This window comes from Cygnus olor, chromosome 1, assembly GCF_009769625.2.
Source record: "Cygnus olor isolate bCygOlo1 chromosome 1, bCygOlo1.pri.v2, whole genome shotgun sequence".
Classification (NCBI taxonomy): Eukaryota; Metazoa; Chordata; class Aves; order Anseriformes; family Anatidae; genus Cygnus; species Cygnus olor.
Window position 1 is genome coordinate 100,892,189 of NC_049169.1, and position 22,391 is coordinate 100,914,579.

The 22,391-nt window shown below is 49.9% G+C and overlaps 2 protein-coding genes across 4 annotated transcripts; both read left to right on the forward strand.

Annotated features, from left to right (window-relative positions):
* The first annotated feature begins 23 nt into the window (after positions 1-23).
* On the forward strand, positions 24-10,946 carry P3H3 (prolyl 3-hydroxylase 3). 2 transcript variants are annotated; one of them, XM_040573649.1, is made up of 16 exons: positions 24-255; positions 319-507; positions 795-947; positions 1,293-1,488; positions 1,617-1,748; positions 2,785-2,918; positions 3,208-3,297; positions 3,644-3,696; positions 3,902-3,960; positions 5,110-5,234; positions 5,358-5,453; positions 6,424-6,574; positions 6,751-6,868; positions 9,334-9,409; positions 9,827-9,967; positions 10,247-10,946. In XM_040573649.1, exons 1-16 carry the CDS (start codon positions 58-60, stop codon positions 10,457-10,459), a joined length of 2,124 nt encoding a protein of 707 aa, XP_040429583.1. In that variant the 5' UTR covers positions 24-57; the 3' UTR covers positions 10,460-10,946. The 2 variants fall into 2 exon arrangements, with proteins under 2 accessions (XP_040429583.1, XP_040429578.1); XM_040573644.1 differs by having other exon boundaries at positions 24-507.
* A 1,167-nt stretch (positions 10,947-12,113) lies between these two features.
* Positions 12,114-22,357, forward strand: GNB3 (G protein subunit beta 3). 2 transcript variants are annotated; one of them, XM_040573661.1, is made up of 10 exons: positions 12,114-12,761; positions 16,950-17,051; positions 17,644-17,682; positions 17,850-17,956; positions 18,055-18,118; positions 18,235-18,397; positions 18,498-18,564; positions 19,562-19,763; positions 20,879-21,095; positions 21,935-22,357. In XM_040573661.1, the coding sequence occupies exons 2-10, from the start codon at positions 16,995-16,997 to the stop codon at positions 22,039-22,041; spliced, it is 1,023 nt and encodes a 340-aa protein (XP_040429595.1). In that variant the 5' UTR covers positions 12,114-12,761; positions 16,950-16,994; the 3' UTR covers positions 22,042-22,357. The 2 variants fall into 2 exon arrangements, with proteins under 2 accessions (XP_040429595.1, XP_040429605.1); XM_040573671.1 differs by lacking the exon at positions 12,114-12,761 and adding an exon at positions 12,790-15,418.
* The last annotated feature ends 34 nt before the right edge of the window (positions 22,358-22,391 follow it).

Genomic DNA, 22,391 nt, shown 5'->3' on the forward strand with positions numbered 1-22,391 from the left:
CTCCCGCTGCCGGCCGCCCCCCGGACCCTCCTCCTCCTCCTCCTCGGCGGCTCGGCCATGGCCCCGCTGCCGTCCCTCTGCCTCCTCTTCCTCCTCCTCCTCCTCCTCCTCCCCCCCGATGCCGCCGCCACGTCCCCGTCGTCGTCCCGCCTGGTCCCCTACGACCTGCTGTACGCCGACGGCGTGCGGGCGTACTTCGCCCGGGACTGGGGGCGGGCGGCCGAGCTGCTGCAGCGCGCCCTGCACAGCTACGCGGGGCTGCGGGCGGCCCGCCGAGCCTGCCGGGCCGCCTGCCGCCGGGAGGCCGCCTTCCTCGGCGGGCCGCCGGCCGCCGGGCCCTGGGAGGCGGCGCTCTTCGACCGGGTGCTGCAGCGAGCCGACTGCCTGCAGCACTGCCTGGGGAGCCGGCTGGGAGCCGCGCCCTCCGCGCACCGGGCCAGCCACGCCATCCGCAGGGACTTCGAGCAGAGGGAGCCCTACAACTACCTGCAGGTGGCCTTCTTCCAGGTGGGGCAGCGCGGCCGGGATCACCCCCGGGGGTCGTTACCCTCGGGGAGGGACCGAGCGAGCCGCAGGAGCCGTGGCACAGCCCTGCCGTGGCCGTCCGTGGCACTTCTCCCCCTGGGGAAGCGGAGGAGGAGAGGGTCTGCGGGCAGTGGGGGCTGCCAGGGGCAGCACGGGGCTCTCTCGTGTGCTGTGGGTGCACCCGGGTCACAGAAGTCACCAGGAGCAGCTGGTGTGAAGGGTGGGTCTGAGGAGAAGCGGGAGTTACGTGTGCTGGCTTTCCTCCGCAGCTGAAGAAGCTGGATCAGGCCGTGTCCGCCGCTCACACGTTCTTCGTCGCTAACCCCCAGCACCTCCAGATGCGGGAGGACATAGAGAAGTACCGGCGTATGTCAGGGGTGAAGTCGGACAACTTCCGAGACCTGGAGGCTGCACCGCACTGGGTAAGGGTTCGGTGCAGAACCCAGCAGCTTGTACCAGATCCTAGGGAGCGGTCTGGAGCCCTGATCTGTTCCTGCACAAGGGCCATGGCTTGAGACAAGATAGCCACATGTCAGTGGAGGCACGCTATTGCAATTTTGACACAGAGGTTTTACAGTGACAATTACAGCAGGCTGCAAGGTCTTGGAGAAGTACATTTAACTTAACTCCAGAGAAATTGCACTGTGTGGTGGGCACGATCCAGGCAGGCCCCTAGGTATTAGCACTATCCAGAAAGTAACTCAAAGTCTCAGGGAGTCCTTTTGTGTCGCCCACGCTAATGGGGAGCCTGGATCTGTCCTTTGTAGGAAGCATATGAGGCTGGCGTGCAGCACTACAACGCAGATGAGTACCTGCAGGCTGTGGACAGACTGGAGGAGTCGCTCAGAGAGGCACTGTCAGCACTAGAAGAGTGTCGTGCCCTGTGTGAAGGGCCTTTGGAGGAGGAGGAGGAGGAGGAGGAGGAGGAAGAGATGCAACCTGGCCTCTATGAAGCCATTGCAGGTAGTGTTAGCGGCACGGAGGGATGGGTAGGAAGGCCATTCTTCCCACAGTGGGCATGCCCCATTTTCCAGTGCTCATATCTGACAGAAGTGGGAGCTGCTGGCTTTCATTGCTTCTCTTTCTTGCAGCCCATTATATTCAGGTTTTGAAGTGCAGACAGCAGTGCGTCCTTGAAATTGCCACAAAGCCAGGGCGGATTTCTGCCACAGAAGATTTTATACCCTCTCATCTTGATTTACTACAGTTTGCCTACGATCAAGGTGAGCAGAGCTACAAACCAGTGGGTGATGCCATGGCACCCCTAAACTTGCCACTCGCCTCTGGACCTGGAGGGCACAATGTCACAGGGAGAAGCAGCCCACTTACCTGAGCTCTGCCTCACCCCTTCTTCTGTCCACACCTCCCCTGCTCTGCCCAGAACCTCTCTTCTCTTGCTCAAGCCCAAGCCTAAGTCTGTAGCCACCTTGGGAGAGGTCTCTTGTTCTCTGCTTCAATCTCATTGTGCAGCTTCTGTAACATCTGGCTGTTTCCACTGTGTGCGTGGAAAAATCTTTCCTACAGCACTCTCCATTTCAAGTCCTCACTCCATGTCAGGCTCCCCACATCTTATCTAGAGCATATGCGTGCATGCATCTCCTGTCAACAGTGGTGTTCCTTCCCAGTCAGCCCTGTCTGCCCTAGGTGAAATGATGGCTTGTCATGACATTGGTCATTCTGTCACTTTTACTTGCACCTCATCTCTTCTCTTTGACACTTCCACTCCCTTTTACACTGACCCAACTGCCTGTCATCTCCTCTGTCAGACCACTGGTAAAACTTGTATCTCAAAGAAGCCTCTAGGCTCCTCATCATGCCTGTTCGTGAGGGATGTGGGACTGTCCTTCTTCCTCAGATATCTTAAATATATAATATAATATATATATATATATGTTTTTTTAAAAGATATACTAAATATATATACGTGCATATATATATTATATTTAAGGCATGTATTTAATAAATATATTAAATATCTATAGAAAAATATTTAAAATATATATTTATTTCTCTGTCTCCTCTAAATGAGCTCTCACTAAATATTGAAAGTGGGCCCATTCTTTGCCTGGCTTATTCCCTGTATTCTCTGTCCATTGCTCAGTAGAGGCACAGCAAGGCAGGGATTGGTGTGTGTTCAATGTTAGGCCTCCTACTGCCAGATCCTGACCAGGACTTCGGCTGTAGCTGGCCTATACATATTTGCTGCTAACGCCGAGTCTTTCAGACATACCTGTTTGTTCTGTTTTGTCCCTGCCCAAGTTGGGAACCAGGCACTGGCTGCTGAATGTGCTGCTTCCTATTTGCTCTTCTATCCCACGGATGAGCCGGTATTGGAGAAAATGAAACAGTACCAAACAGAACTTGGAGAGGACACAACTGTCACAGCAAGAGAGGTAGTTACAACCCCAGGTCTGTACTTTCTGGCCCTCCCCTGTCCCATGCAACAGGATCCCAGGTCCAGGAGACAAAAAGGGAAACGTCTTAATGCAGATATGTGCCAAGCCCAAGACTGAAGAAACTGGAGCCTGAGTTTGCTTATAGTCTGTACCAAGCAGGGTCTTTCTGGGACAGAACTGGGCCCTCATAGCAAACAGCAATGTGTGGCAGAAGGTTTCTGCCCTGGATGGGGATGTGGGTTCTCTTTTGTGGAGTGGTTGTTTGACAGCCTCTTTGCTTCCATAGAATATTCATCATTATGTGCAGAGATCTCTGATGGAGAAGAAGTTGATTTACTATGCAGTGGAGCATCTAGGAGGAACTTTTAATGACCCTGTAAGTAGTGATATCATCTTAATCTTCCTTCCCTGATTTCACCAAGACAGTTGCTTGATCTTGTTTCGGTAGCACCTGATCCAGAAGGGGTCAGATGCTGGTGAGAAGGATCCCCAAGTACTTGCGAGGTGGATTTTTAAGGCCTTTCTGCTGCTCCACAACTTAAGTTTGTTGGAAACTGCTGTAGTAAGCATACACATTAGCCCAATCTGATTGTCCTCAGCTTTAGGCCAGAACCATTGGTGTGATCTTCCGTGGAGAAGGGGGACAAGAAACTGGCTGTTTGTCCTGATCTGCTGTGGGAGAAGTTTGCTTTGTGGTGAGCCATCTGTATTTGTTCCTACAGGATCTTTGGACTCCAGATGAGCTGATTCCTGAAAATCTAAAGCAGAAATACAGGTAAGGTTGGATGAGTTGACTAGGACTGAAAAAGAAGTGTTGGAAGTAGGGGATGGGGGCAGACTGGCAGGGGTGATATGAGGAACAATAATACCGAGGGATTGGCAAAACAGGAACAGCAAGTGAAATGCTGACCACAGAGGAGAGTTAGACATAGCTCTGTGTGCTGACAGCCCTGGTCTGTGTTTTTTCCCTTGCTCCCGAGAGAGGATCAAGAGAAGCAAAAGCAGGAAACTCTGGATGTAGAAGAGAGGGAGAAGAGGGGTGAGTAAAAACTTGAAGAAGGATTTGGATGCAGTCAGCTAAGCTAAATGCTGTCTTTGCTTCCATCCTCAGACATTTGAATGCTAGCGTATATGCAGACTGACTCGAATGGCTCAGCACATCTTCTCACTGTTTCTTTTCTCTATCTGTGATGCATGTGTAATCTTGAAAAATCTCGCTGCATTACCTCTCTGGGATGGGAACTTAAAGAGCACTGTGGTTGGAGAAGCTGCCTGGATATATGACAAGCCTGTGGACGTGCAGATCCCTGTTCAGTGCAGCTGGTGTGGACAGGCAGGAGCGTCTGCACGAAACCTGGTTCAGCTCCGCCACCCCATTTCAAACAACATTTTTCTGAAGGGGACAAGGAGAAGGCAGGGGGGAATGGAAACTGGAAACAGACTATTCAGCTTGGGCAAGTCTTTCCCTGAAAAACACCATTTCAAATGTTTTGTGGCTGAATGCTAAAGGCTGCAATGCAGAGTCCTGTATTCTTGCTGGCCCTAATACTCTTGCAGGACTCTATCTTGTCATCTTTGCTTGAAGTAGCCCCAAGTGATTCTCTTGCTGTGTCATGTGAAAGCAGGTCATTCTGAGAGCCTGAGTGCATTGGCATTTCTTACCATCCAGGGGTGAGGGGAGGGGAGGGGGAGGAGACCAAAGATCAAAAGATTAAGTTATTACCTAATACCCGTCGCTTCTCTTTGGGACTGGAGAAAATAGGAAGATGCATTGGAGGTACTTCTGGGATAAGATGCATGACAGAAAGGAGGGTTGATGGAGGTGTTTACCTGCTTCTTTTCTCCAGAGCCTCACCCCAGGAGGCTGGACCTGTTCTGCTGCTGCGATCCACAGTGCATTCAACTGTCCCCAGCTCCCTGCTGCTCTCCCAGCAAGCCCCAAGTTTCTGCTGGCTCCTGAAGCACTTGCTGTAGGCCAGCTCCCCCAGCTGATGCTCTGGTTCCCCTGAAGCATGTGAGGGGTGCAGGTGGCCCAGATCTGCAAGGAATTAGCGCTTCTGGGGAACTGTCCTGTCTTCCCAGAGAATGTATAGTGTCTCTCTACTTCCTGGGCCAGGCTGGGGGTTGGTGTCTGAGGGCTTCTTATCCAAAGCTTGCTCATCTCTGTCTGTACTTACTTCTCCTACAGGTCCTTTGCCTTTTGAGGGTATCACTGTCACCATGGATTCCCGACAGATGAATGGAACCCACAGGGTTGTGTTTGACAGAGTCCTGACAGAGTCTGAGTGTAAAGACCTTCTCCGGCTGACGAAGGTGAGGCCTGGATATTGCAGGAGCTGCCCTATATGTCCTTTCCTCCTCAGCAGGTCAGACCATAACGTTGCTGTGAGGAGAAAAGGCAACCTAATGTGTGCCCTCTGCATTGTTCTGCTCCAGGCAGCGGGAGGAACAGGAGATGGCTACCGAGCGAGACGCTCCCCTCATACCCCACATGAGAGATTTGAAGGATTAACTGTTCTGAAGGCCATGCAGGTAAGTGGCTCTGTGAGTCTCCTTGGTTGTCCATAAAGCATGTTTACCACCCGAGCATTTTTCTTTGTGAAGTGCTCTCTGGATAGGGTCCTGGGTGTGTTATCTTCCTTACAAGAACATGTGCAGCTTCTCCTGAGCCTCCACATTCATGTTAAGGCACACTGTACATGGAGGGCTTGATAAGCACCTTCTCTCTTGTGGGGCAGGACTTCAGGATTGCTATTTGTCCCTGTGCAAGAGTCTTAAAGACACGCATAGCTTAGAATTGTGGAATAATTTAAGGTGGAAGGAGCCTCTGGGGATCTCTGCTTCAGCCCCCTGCTCACAGCATAACTAACTCCAAAGCTGGATGAAATTGCTGAAGGCTTTGCACAGGCAAGTTGTGAACATCTCCAAGAGCGGAGATTGCCTAGCCTCTATGGTACCTTTCTCAGTGCTGTACCACTCTCAAGGGGAAGAAATTTTTCCTTATATCTCGCCAAAATTTCCCTTGCTGCAACTCACACCCGTTGCTTCCTGTCTTTTCTCTTTGTCCCTCTGAGAAGAAACTGGTTCCATCTTCTTCATAACCACCTTTCAGGTGCCAGGAGACTGTAGATGGATCCTCCCTTGGCTTTCTCTACTCTAGGCTGAAGAAATCCAGCCCTTCCAACCTTTCTTCTAAGTCATGTGCTCCAAGCCTCCAGCCATCTTAAGACCCTCCACTGAAGACTCACGCCAGTTTTCCCTTGTCCCTCCTGTACTGGGGACACAAAATGATGCATTCCAGATGTGCTTCATGCGCTAAGTAGGGGGAAAGAATCACTGCACTGTATAGTTGCACTCCTGACATGTTTACATGAGAAAACATGTTCCTTTCTTACATGTGTGACCACAGGACTTTATGCAGATCTATTCTTCTGTACTGTGTACATGTGTCATTTCTTAGAGTGTCTCTAAGTATTCTAACAGGCTTGTTTTTCACTTGTAGCTGGCCCAGAATGGGGACGTGGACTGGAGAGATGCCAAACTGCTTCTGCAGGCCAGTGAGAAATCACGGAAAATCATAGAATCCTATTTCACTCCTGGAAGGAAACTGCATTTCTCATTCACACACCTTGTGTGCCGCACAGCTGTAGAAGGTAAAGAATCCTTCACCCTGTTAGTCCCTTTCTCGTGGAGAGTCTGCTTCCCAGTCCCAGCCACACACTCGCAGGAGACTCTCATCCCTTTACTCTCAGCGCACCCCTCACTCTATTCCTTATTCTTTCTTGAGATTTAAAATGCCCTTATTCCTTTTTGCAACTTCCCTTTTCAGAGGAGCAGGAAGGTCGCATGGATCTCAGTCATCCTGTCCATGCTGATAATTGTCTGTTGGATCCTGAGGGGAAAGAGTGCTGGAAAGAACCACCTGCCTACGTCTACAGGGATTACAGGTAAGAGAAGGGGACCTGCATTAGATCATGTGGAGATCAGAATGTCTTCCCAGCCCCAAAAGAGGATGAGCTCAGCTTGTAGAAACCAGGCCGTTGGTTTGGGTTGTTGGCTCAAAGCCAGCCAGGGCTGTAGCATCAGACAGAGGGCTCCATCAGTGGCTTCAGATTGAGGTGTAAAACACCTCCTGTAGGCTGGGAAGATCTACCCTTTATCCCTCCTCCCTCTCCACATCCAGCATCGGCAGAGAGCAGGATGAGACTGGGAGGCTTCTTGGACCTAGAACCACAATATTAAATTGTCTTGTCTACTTGTCTATCACAATACTACAGTCCACTTTTAGCCCTTAAGACAAGATATTTCTTTCAATCTTGTTCTGTCTTTCACAGCCTAACTGATCCATTGTCCACACATTACAGGAGAGGGAGAACGAGGCTCCTTGGATTTCCTTTGTTTGAGCTGTCAGTGTATTTTGGTGGCTGTTCTACCATGAATCTCTCTGAGGATTCACTGTCAATACTTTGTGTCGGGATTTTTCATTACATGCAGAGGTTGTTTCAGCTTGTGGCAGGTTTTGTAACTCTTCTGTGAAACAAACACATTTTCAAGATGGTGACAAGTGTTGCACACTGCAACCAGGTGAGGCCAGGTCACTACAGTTTATTCCCACGATTCACCATCTCATCCTCAGGCAACCAAAAATCTTAGATGCCTTTTCTTTGAGTGGCAGCTGAACCCAAAGCAGAATTTTTCTCTGAGCAGTCTACAGTAGGGATGTGGGACTTAGAGGTAATTCTGTTTGGTATCATTAATTCCATTTCCCTTCTTCCATGGATGTTGACTTGGTATAGTCAGATCATAAAGTTACAAGGCTCTGTCTCATGACTGGTTAGCTCTCTGTCTTGTGAGAAGGTTATCCCGTCACCTCACTCCTCACTGGATAGTACGATTCTCTGACTTGTACCACAATGCATATTAAAGTATCTTTCTTGGATCTGTGGCACCGAGCTGTTTCTAGGAATATTCCTGCTCTCTTGCAGAGTGAAGTGTGATAGACCAACCAACTCAACAAGGGCTGAGCTCTTTTGCTCTCTTTTTAAAAGAGGCCCCTATGCACAAGACAACCTAAGAAGCATTTTTTAAAAACTTCCTTGATCTGTTCTGTGTATTTGTGCTATGGTCATAATAATAAAAATATTAAACAGAGTTGGGCCCAGCAGTCCAAGGGTTCCCGTAATCCTCCTCCAAGTGAACAGTACTGCTTGTCAGTGCCGCTTGTGCAATATTCAGTGTGTGCTGTTCACATGCTTTTCTTCACCTTCTCTGTGTTCATTAGTAACTTCTCTAGTGGCACTGTTCTGAATACTTTGTTTTAAGAGAGTCCAAAACTCCTGAAATTGAGCACATTGTCTTTCTCTGGGAAATGAACTGTTTTGGCAAAGACTGTGTAACTACCCCAATCTGCTTTTAGTACACCCATGTTACATTTTAAAATGACTTTCCATCTACCTCTTGTCCTTCAATTACCTGTCTCCCAAGAAATGGATTTGAAAGCCCTGCAGACTGCTGAGGTCAGGCTAATGGGCCTGTTTATGCTTCAACCACTATTGCTATCCTCCTGCCCTTTTGTACAGGTGAGAGCTATCCTTGCTTTTCTCAAGTCGTGTCGCCATCCTGACTTCAGTCTTTTTAAAACACTGTGGGGAGAAGAGCTATAACTTTCTGGACTTCAGGGTTGGTAGTCCTGTCATTGTCCTTATGTCTTTAACATTTTGCTTTAGCAGCCGTAGTGTTGATATCTATTTCATACATGGAGTCCATTAATGAGCCTCATTTGTTCCTTTGGCATTCTTTGTCAGCTTAATTGAATACCAAGAGGAACTCGGGCATTTTTTTCTCATTTATTTGACTGTGGTCTCACCTGCACCTCACAGTCACCTCACTGCTTCTCTTAATGTCTAGTATGAGTAAAGAATTTTCTTGTTTTAATTTTCTTTTCCACATGCATCAAGCGTCTTTTTGACCATTTTTGTTACCCTTTATTCCTTGATTCTTAAGACGTAACATTCTTTGTTAATTAATCCCCTCTTCCGGGCCTTAGATTATTCCTGATATTAAAACATAATGTCAGGACCAAGGTCCATTTAGCGCAGGGCATTGTCACAACAGTGCCACAGATGCATGCTGCAGAGTATTTAAAAATAAATAAATAAATCATTATGAGTGTGTAGAGCTAACTCCATGGAGTACTCTTCCAGCCTCTTGTGGCTTGCAGTTCAGGGACTCCCCTGAGCTAGCCACTGCTGTATTTAAATCCCCAAATGGATTCTCCTGGTAACTGGTCTAGTCACTTTTTGAACCTCTGGCATCAATCAGGTGCCATGCTTTCCTGTGGCAAACGGAGTGGAGAAACACCTCAGATAAATGGGTTTCACTGTCTGTATGTCCTTTTTCCTTTTGTCCACAGTGGCATTCTCTACCTCAATGATGACTTCCAAGGTGGGGGCCTTTTCTTCACTGAAATGGACGCTGTGACTGTCACGGTAAGTCTGGGACTAGCCAAAGAAAGGAAAGAGGACTGAGAGTGAGATTTAGTCTGGGTTGGGGGACAACAGTTGGTTATTGGATCCTACTACTCCAAAAACAATCCAGTGCTTGTGCTGTGACAGATTCAAATAGGGGCAGCTAAAGGCAAATTGAGGCAAATCTCAGACAGGGGAGAGGTTAACTCCTTTCTAGCAGAGATATTCCAGGCTCTTCCAGCCTGTGGGAGTCTGTGACCTCTGTTTTCCATTTGGTTCTCTCTGTCCCCCTCCTGGGCCTACCCTGCTCATATACTCTGGCAGTGGATGTCTAGAGGCTCTTTGCTGTTCCACACTCCCAGAGGCAACATAATCTGTAGGACAGTGTACTGCAGAGCAGGGGGTACTGGCTTCATTGTCTCTTCTCTCTCCTGACAGGCCAAGGTGCGTCCTAAGTGTGGGAGGCTGGTAGCCTTCAGCTCTGGCAAGGAGAACCCCCACGGCGTGTGGGCAGTGAGCCGTGGGAGGCGCTGCGCCATTGCTCTCTGGTATACACACTCCCAGGAGCATGCTGAGCAGGTAAAGGACCATGCTGGAGAAACGTATACAAGCACCTCCAAACTAGATCGGATCCCCTGGGGAATGGATTTTGAGTTTCTCCGTGGGGCAGCAGCTTGTGGTTGTTCTCTGACAAGTTACTTGGTGGAGGGGTCAGACAGTGGTGGGTCCTACAAGAGAGAAGGGCTCCAGTGGGGCTGGATGGATGTGGCAAAGACAAGGTCTGTCTTGTCAGCCCCTGTGAGCAGGTCTGAAATCCTAGCAGAGAGGGATTCATATCATTCCTCTCTATGGCTGCAGGAGCGGGTAAAGGCAGAGAAGCTGATGGAGCAGAGAGCCGCGGAGCAGAACAAGCCTGATGGAGAAGAATATCAGGGTGCTGATCACAGCAGCAGATCCTCCTCAGAGTCCCTCACTCCCGATGGCAGAGCCGGGCCTGTGAGCCGGAGACACAAGCCTGGCTCGGACAGGATGCAGCAGCCCAAGCAGACACGGGCCAGAGATGAGTTCTGAGTACACAGGGCCCCAGGGCAGGACTTGCACGCGCAGTGAGCTGGCAGGTGTTTGTAGTACAAGGACCATGAAGGCCTAAAGCAGTTTATTAGCATGCTAGAGCCATAGTGATGGGGAGGGTTGCAGCTTTCTTCTCTGTGACATCCCAGCAGCTGAAAAACAGGAGCGAGGACAGTGTATTAAGGTTAGCAACTCCTGGATCTTTCTTTACTGCCCTGCCAACGTGTTCGTGTCACTCAGAAGTAAGAAGGCAGGCTCCCCTCACCCCACTCCTCTCAGAGCCAGCTTCTTGGTCATACAGGGACAAAGACAAGAGCTGGAGGAGGAGCCTGGGGACATTCAGGAGCAAGGGCTGTCTCACATTCAGGAATTCAAAAAGGAGAAGTCTCTGAATTTCCTTGGTGCCTGCAAACTCCAGAACCTCGAGATTGGCATGTGAGAGTAGATGAGGGACTGTGAATATATGGAATAAAAGCAAAATGCTGGATACGTGTGGTAGGAGCTCAAGTCTGTACACCATGAGGGGACACATGTAGATGGGATGCTGGTGAAAATTAAATGATGGAAGGAGATTGAGCCCTCAGTGAGAGAAAACAAAATATTTGCCCAGATGCCAGATACTTCCCATAAGGGAGGGCAAGAAAGTCAGCTCTAACTGCTGCCATGACTAACCCACTGGGAAGGGAGGGAAGTACCTTTAAGAAAAAGTACTGTACACTCACATTTCACTGTAGCAAGGCCTCTTTTCTTTTTTTTTCTTCTCCATTCACCAAATTGTCCCTGAAAGCAGAAGAGATATTTTGTTTATCATTTTCTATGCTGATATAAAGACAATCTGCTGTCACTGCCCAGGGGATTAGTGTCCAGAGATGGGATTATATTGTAGCCAAACAGGAATTGAATGAGGTGGATATGGGGCATCAAAAAGAGCAGTGACCCTTTTCCTGGGAAGCATCAGAGTTGTGAAATGGGCCTCGATGAGAGCTGTGCATGGAGACTGCAACCATGGTTTGGAAAGGAAGAACTGGAGAGTCAGGGCTGGTGGTGTAAGGTGTGTATGCAGGTGCTCCCCTCATTGCTGTCGGCTCAAGGCCCCTGCCCAGTGGAAGCTCTTGTGCTCAGCCCCATGTTCGTAATACTGGAGGAGCAGAACTGGAGCAGGGAAGCCTTTCCCCATTCTGAATCCTGGCATTCCTTAGCATGCAAGTTGGGGAAACCTGCATCAGCATCCTTTTTTGCCTTATATCCTTCCCAAGACCCCAGAAAAAAGAAAATGTGATACATGCATTTCAAATTCCCCATTCCTAGCAGAAGGTCCTAGCACTCACAGGTTCCTCACGGTGATTTATATGGGGGTGCTGGATGGCACCTGCTTGACAAGACCCCGTTGGAGGGGTGTGGGACCAGCATCCACAGCTCTGGTTCGCTCTGTCCAAAGGTGGCTCGGGTGATTAGAGTGATGGCCTCCTGACGTCAGATGAGATCCGTTAAAAGGTATTTATCTCAGGCTTGGGCCAAAGCCGCGGGAGAGATTAAAAGAGATTGAGGCCAAGATAATCCCCTCGCAGCATCCCACTAAAGTGGCTGCCAAAAGGCACACCACCAAATCTTTTGCCACCCCTGGCCCCTGCGCCCAGTTCTGTTTTCCCCATGCAGAGTTCAGCTTGCTGCCCAGAGAGGCTGTTTTGCCACAGGGAAAACATGGGTTTTCCTTTGGCAGAGCCACCATGGGTGACACTGTCCCCTCTTCTCATCTCGTCCAGGGCACAAGTGGCACACTGTCTCCAGGAAAAAGGCAATTCCTGTGGACCACGAGGTGCAGCAAGCCCTGCCCCAGTGGTTTATAATCCTAGATGCTTCTGGCTAATCTTTGCTTCATTAGTTTGCTGCTAATCTAAACAAAGGAAGTCAAACCTGCCTGTGATGATTTCTTCCCCTTCAGGAGCAGCATGCTACTCTCTCTTTTCACCCCTCCCCATCCACCTGCTTTGCATTATGTCCCAATCCGATTTCCCCAAGTCTCTGGTGTCTGATTTAATTTGCCTGACGCTGCTCCTAGAATCAGCCCTCCCCCAGCCCCTCCCGTCCAGAGCCTTCCAGCTCCCCATGGGGAGATAAGTCCTGGGAGAGGCTGAGGAGCGGAGAGGGAGCCAGAGGCTCGCTGGCTGGACGGGCAGCACTGACGGGGGAACTGCAAGGGGACGAGGAGCTTCTGGCCAGCAGGGAGCTGTTCTCAGCGAGGGAGGCAGGCCGTGAGTCCCATCCCGGGGGGACTGAAACCCATCTCGTGCTGCAGAGCCCGGTAAGGATGCCACCTTGTAATCTGTGAGGTTGCTTTGGTGGATATGGTACTTGGGACCCTAGGTTTCTTGGTCTGATGCGGTGGCGGCTATTAGAGACTTTGTACTAGGACTGGTTCCATGTGCAGGCATCTGAAGATGAGGGAGGAAGAACATGGTGTAGAAGAAGCTGGGGCTAATGCTGAGGTATCTTTACAGCAATGGTAGGCTTTGCACTGGGATGGGGTCGCTCATTCTCCCCTTGGCAGGTAAATTGCACCATCTTCCAGACTGGAAGAGGGGGTCAGCGCCTCCCCTGAGGGACCTGGCACTCGACACCCGCACACAGTCCTGCGCTCCCGGTGGGCTCCTGCACACGCCTCTTTGCAGTCGGCTGCTTTTCTGGATGAAGAAGCAGCCCGCAGAAAGAGAGGAAGAGAGCAGGGTAATTTTACCCTGGCCTTTGATCTCCATGACAGGAGAAGGGGATCATCTCTGCATCCGGCTCTGCAAGGAGCCTAGGGTCACCAGGGTGAGCATGCAAGGCCAGCCAGGGGATTACACAGAGACCTCAGGGATGCTGTCTGCTAATATTCAGTCTTCCCTTCTGCACCTTTCCCTTTTCTATTTACAGCCCTCTCCCAGCATCCCACAGAGAGACCACTCCCTCCCTAGTGTGGGGGAGTCTACTCAGAGGCTAGAAAATTAGGGGGTTCAATTCCCCTTTCTTCCCACCCACTGCTTGCATCCCCCTTCCCAAGAGGAAGCGATGCAGGTGGCTCAGCAGGACAGTTCCCCAGGGTGCAGCACGGGCTCCTCCTCTAACTTTGTTCAAGGGACATAGCTGCTGCCCTGCAAAGTCATGGTGAGGCAGAAAAAGGCAGGAGGAGAAAGAAGGTGGAGGAGTTTGGTCTGCTGTGAGCAAGCACCCAAAGGGCTCCAGGTGGGTCTGGCTGCCCACAGAAGTGCTACAACAGGTGCCTCCAGCAAGTTTGTCAGAAAAGGCAGGAGGGAAAAGAGCTCAGTGTCGTCATTGTGCTGGAGAGCAAAAGAAATGAAACTGCTTTTTCAAAGGTACCTAACAACTTGGTTTCCACTACTGTCTGAAGAGTCATTACTTCCAGAAAGCACGGAGAGTGCACCATTTGGTAGTCTTTACCCATAAAAACAGTCCGGGCAGCTACCATGAGCTAAGCTGCAGGTCCACAGGCAACATGCATCCCTAAAGTCCCGATTAGGGCAGTAACATGCCTTGGCCAGGCTCCAAACTCCATTCCACTTTCCCTGTTCCTGCTGGACTCCGTTCCCCCATTTCCTGACCTAAATTTACATGACAAGCTCCTCTCCTGCACACCTGCTGTGGTCCTCCTGGGAGGCAGCTGCACTCCGCTGGGGACTAGGTAGCTCACTCTGAACAAATTTCATTGGGATGTGATGGGTGGAAACGACAGGTAAAGCTGGAGATATTATTATCGTTTGTCTGTGGCTCCTTGTCCTTCTGAGGCTGAGAACAATTCACAACTTCATTTAGATTGTTCCCTCAAAGGGACTTAAAGGTTCGGATGGTGTCCTGACCCTGAGCTGCACCTTCTCTATATTTAGCCCTTTTTATCCGTCCTTCACATCATGCCCCTGCCCTTTGATCTTCCTGCCAGCAAAGAAAGCCCCTCGTCTGGTCGTGAAACTTTGCAGGGAAGGTACCTGTGAGCTGGCTCGCCCGTGCTAGTGCCAGGGTTGAGAGAAAATACACGATGGAAAGGAAAGAGACTGGTTTAAAAAAAAAAAAAAAAAAAAAAAAACAGGAGACATGCATGAGAGTCTTGGGACCCAGCAGGTGCTGGGGCACATGCATGCAGCCAGCTTCAGCTGGGGCAGGAACTGTAGGAGAATGGGAGGAAAGAGAACAAGGCTCCCATCCGTGTGCAGGTCTGGGCAAACAGAAACAGAAGTCCACAAGAAGTCCAGAAGACTGGAAGGAGGGAGTGAGCAGGAAGAGGTGGCCCAGCAAGAAAAGACATCCAACACTGAGGGCTGTAGAGACATGGTGCTGGGGAGGTAGGATCAGTCCTGGGGAAAACAGACGGGAAGGTTTGCACCATAATGATAGAGCTGGTGTCCACAGAGTGGCTGAAAGTCCAGGTTTGCCACTTGGTGTGCTGGAAGGCAGTGACCAGAGCTGGACATGGCGTCTGGAGTTTGTACACCGAAGCTGAGGGGCAAACACCACGTTATCTTGTGGAGCCTCCTACTGAAAGCTGCAAGGCCTTCTCCAGTATCCCCTCAGTCTGCCAGTTATCTGAGAGATGGAGTGAGGTGTCCAAACCCTTCCCAAAGAAGTGCGTTCAGGTGGGTTTTGGGGGGCAGTGTTATTCATCCATGACCAGCTTTGTCCCCTTCTGAGAGGAACCCCATCATCACCGTTCTGTTGAAACAAAAGAAGGAAAAAACAGTGGAAAGGAGGCAGCTCAGGTGCTGATCTCTCCCTGTCCTTCAGCGTAGTTGAGGCTGGCAGCCCCAGGCCGTCTTTGTGGTATGTGCCTCCAGGCTCTGTCAGTGCAGCCCTGGGCCCCTCTCCTGCTCCCTCACCACATGCTGGAGCCAGCTGGCCACATCCAGTGTGGGGTAGGGAGCAGGAAGGAGGCAGCAGTGCTGTAACTCCAGTCAGGCATGCAGGCAGCAGGTACAGTCTTTCTCCGCAAGGTATAATCTGAAATAGCCTCTCCCTGGGACAAATGCATACTTTTAGGGGAACTGGGGGAGACAGCAAAGGGAGCAGCCTGACATAGAAGAAGCGAGGCCTTCAGGCAACGGGCCAGAGGGGATAGAGACAATGTGCCTCACAGGGAGTACAAGGAGAAATTCTGCAGGTGCTGCGGGAGTCTTCTTGGCCCTAGGGCAAAGTGCCAGTTTTAATTATTAAAAACACCTGGAGCACATCTAGACACTCACGCCTACACAGGAGAAAGATTGAAATAATAAAGAGCATATTTGTCTTCAAGAGTGAAGACTAGAATCACTGGTGAAGTTTTAAGTACATCTAACAGAAAAGAACGAGAGAACAGAACAGAAATGCTGTATAATCATGTAGTCTTCCTGTATCTTGAATATGAATTACAGCTCTGGTTCATTGCCTTCACTATGCAAGCACATCATCTGTGTTCTGTAAACAACTGAAAAGGGCTTAGAGAACAACAGAGGTGATGAGATGCAACAGCTTACATGGAAGGAATGACTAAGTGTGCTCTGCAGTCTGCAAAACAGATGTATGAAGATGACTATGACAAAGATCTATAAAGTACTGTATGACACTGGGGTGAATAGAGACCAGTTACTTGCTAGTTCTTCTAACTCAAAAACTGAAAAAATGCCAAGTGGAACTAGTGTCCTTTGGGAGTATTAGAACCAGGAACTTCAACACAGGGCATGCCACTAAGCTGTGGAAGTACTCACCACTGTCAAAATTTAGTATCACCGAGGATACTAAACTTTGGCAAGGGCACAAAAAGTTACTGGACAAAACTGTAGAAGAAAAAATCCCCAACGACTTGCCTACAGTAATGCTGCATCTAGCTTTGGAAAACAGTGAAAATCTGGGGCTAGGAAAGTAGGAGAAATATCACTTTCTGCCTATGTTATTCTTGGATCCTTCCCTAGGCATCCACTTTTTTTTTTTTTCTTTTTAATTGTAAACTAGAAGGGAACACTGACAGAGCACCTCAACAGACCCCAGATTTCCATGATGGATAAAAGAACTGGTGATCTCTGCCTGTTAATGCTTCACCTACGACAAAGGATAGGAAATTGGTCCCACAGTCACTGGGCTCCTCTCAAGTTTCCTCCTCCTGGAGCTGATATGGACAACTTGGACGTGGACAGGTAGAGGATTCATGGCTTTGTAAGCCCTTACGTGGAGATGTCATAAATAAAGAAACAAGAAGGCAAGTGCAGCAGAACCTCAGCAAGAGGTTCTGGAGTTCTTCAGTTTCCCAGTGTTCATGTAAGCAGGACACAACAGAAAATGGGCCTTTGATCAGGTCCATATGACCTTCCCAAATGCAAAGGGCTTTGACCAGATACAGCACAACATCCAATCATTCGACCAAGAAATGGTTGCTCAGGCCTTATCAGAGGCACCTACGTTTCCATAACTGAGCAGTCATATTAATGCCCTTTTCTACCTCACACCTTTCTCTTTTGATTTGTCTTCCCAGATTCAAGGTTGTCCCACGTGGAAGAGTCACCTCTAGCTCAGAAAGATGGGGGAAATGGAACAGATGAAGCAGGAGGCTGAGCAGCTGAAGAAGCAGATTGCGGTAATGCTGGCAACAGTCATGAAACTGCTGACAGTGTCTATTCCTTATATCCAAGCCTCCAAATTCCCCTCCTCAGCCTCAACTTGGAGCTGAGCTTTCTCCTTGTACATCCTTGGGGCCCTCTGCAGTTCTGCACAGACCTTTAAGTGCTAATGGAGATCTTCATAGTACAGGGGGAAGAAGGGGAGAGGAGGGGAGAGACAAGGAGACACTATAAGGGTGAGAAGGAAGTGGACATGGGCATCATGTCTGCAGGGGAGCAAAGACTGTAATTCACCCCCAGGCCTCCTCTGTCTGGGAGACAGCGGGTGTTCTGCCAGGCTGGAGGATCCATGGAAAAATGTTGCACAGGGAACTGGGTGCTGAGCAGCTTTTGACTCACCTACCTATTGTTTGTTTGGTGCTGAGGAGCCCTGCTCGCAGGCCAGGAGCCCCCTTTGCTGGGCACAGTTTAAACCCTGCAAAACCACAGTTCCTACCTCTTGCAGCCCACACTTTAAATGAGCCTTTGGGGAATGTTTCTGAACTTTACTTGCTGTTGCCTTTACCATACAGCTTTTTCCTTTTTCATGCTCTGTTGTCTCTTCTCCAGGATGCCCGGAAAGCTTGTGCAGACACAACACTTGCTCAGGTAAGGTTCGGGGCTGTTTGGCAGGTGAGTCTGCATGAGGGCAGCTAGCACCGCTCCAAGGGGGACTCTCTCCAACCAGGAGGGAATCAGGAGGCAGGGAAGTGGGGAGCAGTACAGCCCCTGTCAGTCCAAGATTAATTCTTTCCCTCCCTCTACTCTCTCCTCAGATCGTGGCTGGTGTGGAGGTTGTTGGTCGCATTCAGATGCGGACCCGAAGGACCCTGCGTGGGCACCTGGCCAAGATCTATGCCATGCACTGGTCGACGGACTCCAAGTGAGATGCTGCTGATCTGCTGAGTGCCCAGCACCACCTGGGAAAGAAGGCTCTGACAAGAGAAAATTTACTAACGTGATCTTGTTCCTCTCTCACAGACTCCTGGTCAGTGCCTCACAAGACGGGAAACTGATTGTGTGGGACACGTACACAACTAACAAGGTAGGTGTCGGGTGGATGCAGCAAACTGCAGTGGGTCCTCTCAGAGCTAGTGGCCTCGCCCTGCTCTCCCAAATCCTCTGCTGCCAGAGTCCAGACACTCTTTCTTGTCCTCCCAGGTTCACGCCATCCCTTTGCGTTCTTCCTGGGTTATGACCTGTGCCTATGCCCCCTCGGGCAATTTTGTGGCCTGCGGGGGTCTTGACAACATGTGCTCCATCTACAACCTCAAGACTCGTGAAGGCAATGTCAAAGTGAGCAGAGAGCTCTCAGCCCATACAGGTGGGTGTGCTGCCTCCTGCAGCCTGGCTGCCCTCTGCTTCCAAACCTCACCCTTTTAGCCCCGTCCTGTTTCTCACACTTGCTTGCTCCCGCTTTCCAGGTTACCTCTCCTGCTGCCGATTTCTCGATGACAACAATATTGTGACTAGCTCTGGAGATACCACGTGGTGAGTGTTATCTTGTGTATCTTATTGACATGAGAAATCACACTGAAAACTCACATGGATCCCCCAGCGTACTGCATTTTGGGAAAACTCCGCCTCAGAGTGAAGTGTGACCTTAGGAGCAGACACTGTGCAGCTCCTCTGGCTCCAAGAGCTCAGCACGTGATGCTGCTTTACTCTGCAGCACCCTCCTTCCCATGAGATGTAAGGATGAATTGTTTTACCTGGAGACCACACAAAGCAAATTAGGAAGCCAGATTGCTTGTTCCTCCCTTGGCAGAGCAGGTGCTTCTTTTCCCTGTTGAGGTCAAATCACAATGCAGGTCTACTGGTGAAGCAAGGACCATGTCCCCAGCTCTCACAAAGCACAGTGTTTATCCCAGGACAGAAAGCATTTTAAATTTGCATGGATCCTACGTTACATGGTCCCTTTCTCAGATCCTATCCCTTACAAAAGGGACCTGTGCAAAGCCAGTGCCTGAATCCTTTGGTTCCTGGTTCTCAAGTATCTCTGTGTTGTGACTGAGCAGTTCTGAGTCTTTACTCACCCCAACCCAACATCCACTTTGGAAGAACCTCTTGAATGAGGGTGAGTTGGAACGTGGCATTTCCATCAGAGACCAAAGCTACAAGGGATTCATTTGCCTGCCTGTAGTGTGTGATCCCAGTGACCATGTCCCATGCATCCTACAAGTGTGGCAGACTTTTTTGGCTGTTTTTCTTTGGGTATCTCTTACCTCCTCTCAGCATCCCCTTCAATTGTTGCAGTTATGGGAATACTGTCAAACCACACACACACCCTCAGCCTTAGTCTAACTCTGCTTCAGATAAGGTATGAACAGCAACAGCTGTGAACATATTTCCTTCTGTATATTTTCATCCATCTTCCCATGTGGTAGCCAGGTCCATGACTTCCCTCCTTTTGTTTGTGAGTAGGACAATTCTTCATCCCAGCTAATAGAGTTGTCCTGGCTCTGAGAAGTTCTCTCCTCTGCCACAGTGCGCTCTGGGACATTGAGACAGGGCAGCAGAAGACGGTGTTCCTGGGCCACACTGGAGACTGTATGAGCTTGGCAGTCTCCCCGGACTTCAAGCTGTTCATCTCTGGGGCCTGCGATGCTACTGCCAAACTGTGGGACGTGCGGGAGGGTACCTGCCGTCAGACCTTCTCAGGGCATGAGTCTGATATCAACGCCATCTGTGTACGTATGCCATCTGCATGGTGGGAGGGGAAACAAAGAAAACGGAGGGTGGGCCAGCATGAAATAGTGTCTCAGGTCAAAGCTGAAAGAGGCTGTCACAGTGATGTGGGGAAGAAGGGTCTCAGAATGCAGCCTGAAGCAGAGGGGCTGAGTTCACTGGTGTTTGGAGGCTGGTTCTTCCCAGGCACTGGGGCACCGAAGCATCTGCCATTCTCCAAACCCTGCCTGAACACAGCTAGTACACCATCGTTTGTGGAGCACAACACAAGTGCTGACGCAGCTTTGCTGGTAACAGCTGTTGGAAACCACAGCTCAGGCATGACCTAGGAGCCCTGACACAAGGCACAAGTGAGGTAGCAGGAATACCCAATTTAGCTGAGGGTCTCAGTCAGCTTCATCTTGTAGAGGTGGTAACTTACCATCACAGGGAGATCTTCTGAAGAGGAAGTCTTCATGTGAGACAGCAGAGAGACCTGGGAGCAAGCATCCCCAAGGATTCAAATCAGAGCGCTAGAAAGAGGTGGCAGGACAAGAAGTGTATCAGTTTAACCTCTTTCTGCTCATTAAATGAGTCTGCCAGCTTCCTGCAATGTACAGCTTTTCTCACTTGCCCCCTATGGCTATCCTGCCACTTACATGTTCTTCTGCCACGCCTGTTCCTGAAGATTTTTTTTTTTCTCCCTCTGAGGACTGCAGGCAAGACACACCTAGGAACCGTGTATGCGGAGGCTGGGCCATGAGGTTCAGACAGCCCAGTGAGCCGGAGGCTCTCATAGCCCTGAAACTTGCCAGAGCCCATCTGAGGGATAATGGGTGGATGCCTGCCAAGCCCCAAACTAGCCGATGGAGTTAAAAAAGGCAATAATCCTTCCCCACGCCCTGGGACATTTTGTAATAGTTCTAGCCCCTTGACCATTGGCTTTCTTAATGTGGAAAGGGTCTACTCGCTCTCAGGAGAAGCATCAGCTTCCAGCTTGAGGAGACTAAACTTTTAAGATCCATTGTCTTGTCTTACTGACAAGCCAGTCTGGCTTTCTGGTGGTTAGCAGAGGGATGAAGATGTTGAGGAAATCTGTAAGACACAGAGGGATTAAAATACGGTGTGCTCTCCTCAGTTCTTTCCTAATGGTGAAGCCATCTGCACTGGCTCAGATGATGCCACCTGCCGCCTCTTCGACCTGCGGGCCGACCAGGAGCTCATAGTTTACTCTCACGAAAGCATCATCTGCGGAATCACGTCAGTCGCCTTCTCCCGCAGCGGGCGCCTCTTGCTTGCTGGATACGACGACTTCAACTGCAACATCTGGGACTCCCTGAAAGCAGAACGTGTGGGTGAGTGGCTCCTGGAGGCCCTTCTTTCATTCTCTGCAAGGTCTTCTAGCCCTTCCAGAGCAAGGAAAAGGCCTGAAAAGGCCCTCATTTTTCTAAAAGGGACACATCCTATACTAATCAAAGATCTGCAGCACTTCCTTGTGCTTAAAGAACACACCATAAGTACTACAAACTATCTTAAGAATTGTTGGCTTTAAGAATAAGCAGGTCAAGCCTTTAAAAAACATGGCTTCAGAAAGGAAATGAGTATCAATATTCCTGTTAGCTGAACTACTCTCAAGCACCATTATTTCACACTTTCTCCTAGCTTCTGCTGTTTGCCTGTTCCAGCTGCTCACAGTGCCACTTGGTGGCCAGGCACCAAGCTGAGCATGGACCTGAGCTTCCGTCCACCAACTGTGGATATTCTGTGATGCTCATGCAAAAGGATACACCCAATTACCATTTTTCTTCCAGGTGTGGCTCCTAGCCTCTGCAAATTTATACCACAGCCCACCTTTTGATCTGCAACAGCATTGCTATTTCTCACTTTTGTAGGACTATTTGATAATAGCTCTAGGGTGAGGTACGTAGCAGCACTCTCTCTTGTGCTGAGAATTCAGCTAGCTGGACCAAGAACATTGCTCTTTGCTGAGATCCCAAAGTTGTACGCCATGCACAAATGTTCTTCTGTATGTTTGTTTATATTAGCCCCGTACAGATTGTTAGCCATGTTATGCAGGGACAGACGGCGTGATACACAGGGCAGTAGGTACACAGCCTGTGGTGAGCTCTGTCAAGCCCTTCACCTCTCCCAGCCCCATTTCTTCTGCTAATCTTTCTTCTTCCCCTCCTGTCAGGAATCCTGTCTGGCCACGACAACAGGGTGAGCTGCCTGGGGGTGACAGCGGATGGCATGGCTGTTGCCACTGGCTCCTGGGACAGCTTCCTCAAGATCTGGAACTGAGGATGACAGGAGAGAGGGAAAGAGCAGCGGAAGCACAGCCCATGGCAGAGAGCATCACCAGCTGAGCACAACAGAAACGCCTACTTGTCACTCCCGCTTGTCTCTACACACAGGTCACTTGTAGGGGGTCTCTTAGAGTGAAAGGAAGAGAGGTCGGGGGCTGGGGAAGCAGGAGCAGACACACTGGCTCTTCTCCCCACTTCTAAACAAGCCCAGCAGTTTCCAGCCTCTTGTAGGCTTGAAGACTGCAAAACACAACTGTTCTTTACATCTCAGGACTTTACAATGCAGTTCAGATCCCGTGTCTTCCTTCAGAGACCTCTACCCACACTTGACACCCATCCCTCTGA

Excerpts from the sequence above, each read along its gene's own strand:
- P3H3 (XM_040573644.1), top strand. The coding sequence starts at position 58 with ATGGCCCCGCTGCCGTCCCTCTGCCTCCTCTTCCTCCTCCTCCTCCTC. Across the intron at positions 508-794 it reads TGCAGGTGGCCTTCTTCCAG|CTGAAGAAGCTGGATCAGGC; the intron begins GTGGGGCAGCGC and ends TTTCCTCCGCAG. Across the intron at positions 9,410-9,826 it reads TGGACGCTGTGACTGTCACG|GCCAAGGTGCGTCCTAAGTG; the intron begins GTAAGTCTGGGA and ends CTCTCCTGACAG.
- GNB3 (XM_040573661.1), top strand. The coding sequence starts at position 16,995 with ATGGGGGAAATGGAACAGATGAAGCAGGAGGCTGAGCAGCTGAAGAAG. Across the intron at positions 17,052-17,643 it reads AGCTGAAGAAGCAGATTGCG|GATGCCCGGAAAGCTTGTGC; the intron begins GTAATGCTGGCA and ends TCTCTTCTCCAG. Across the intron at positions 21,096-21,934 it reads CCTGAAAGCAGAACGTGTGG|GAATCCTGTCTGGCCACGAC; the intron begins GTGAGTGGCTCC and ends CCCTCCTGTCAG.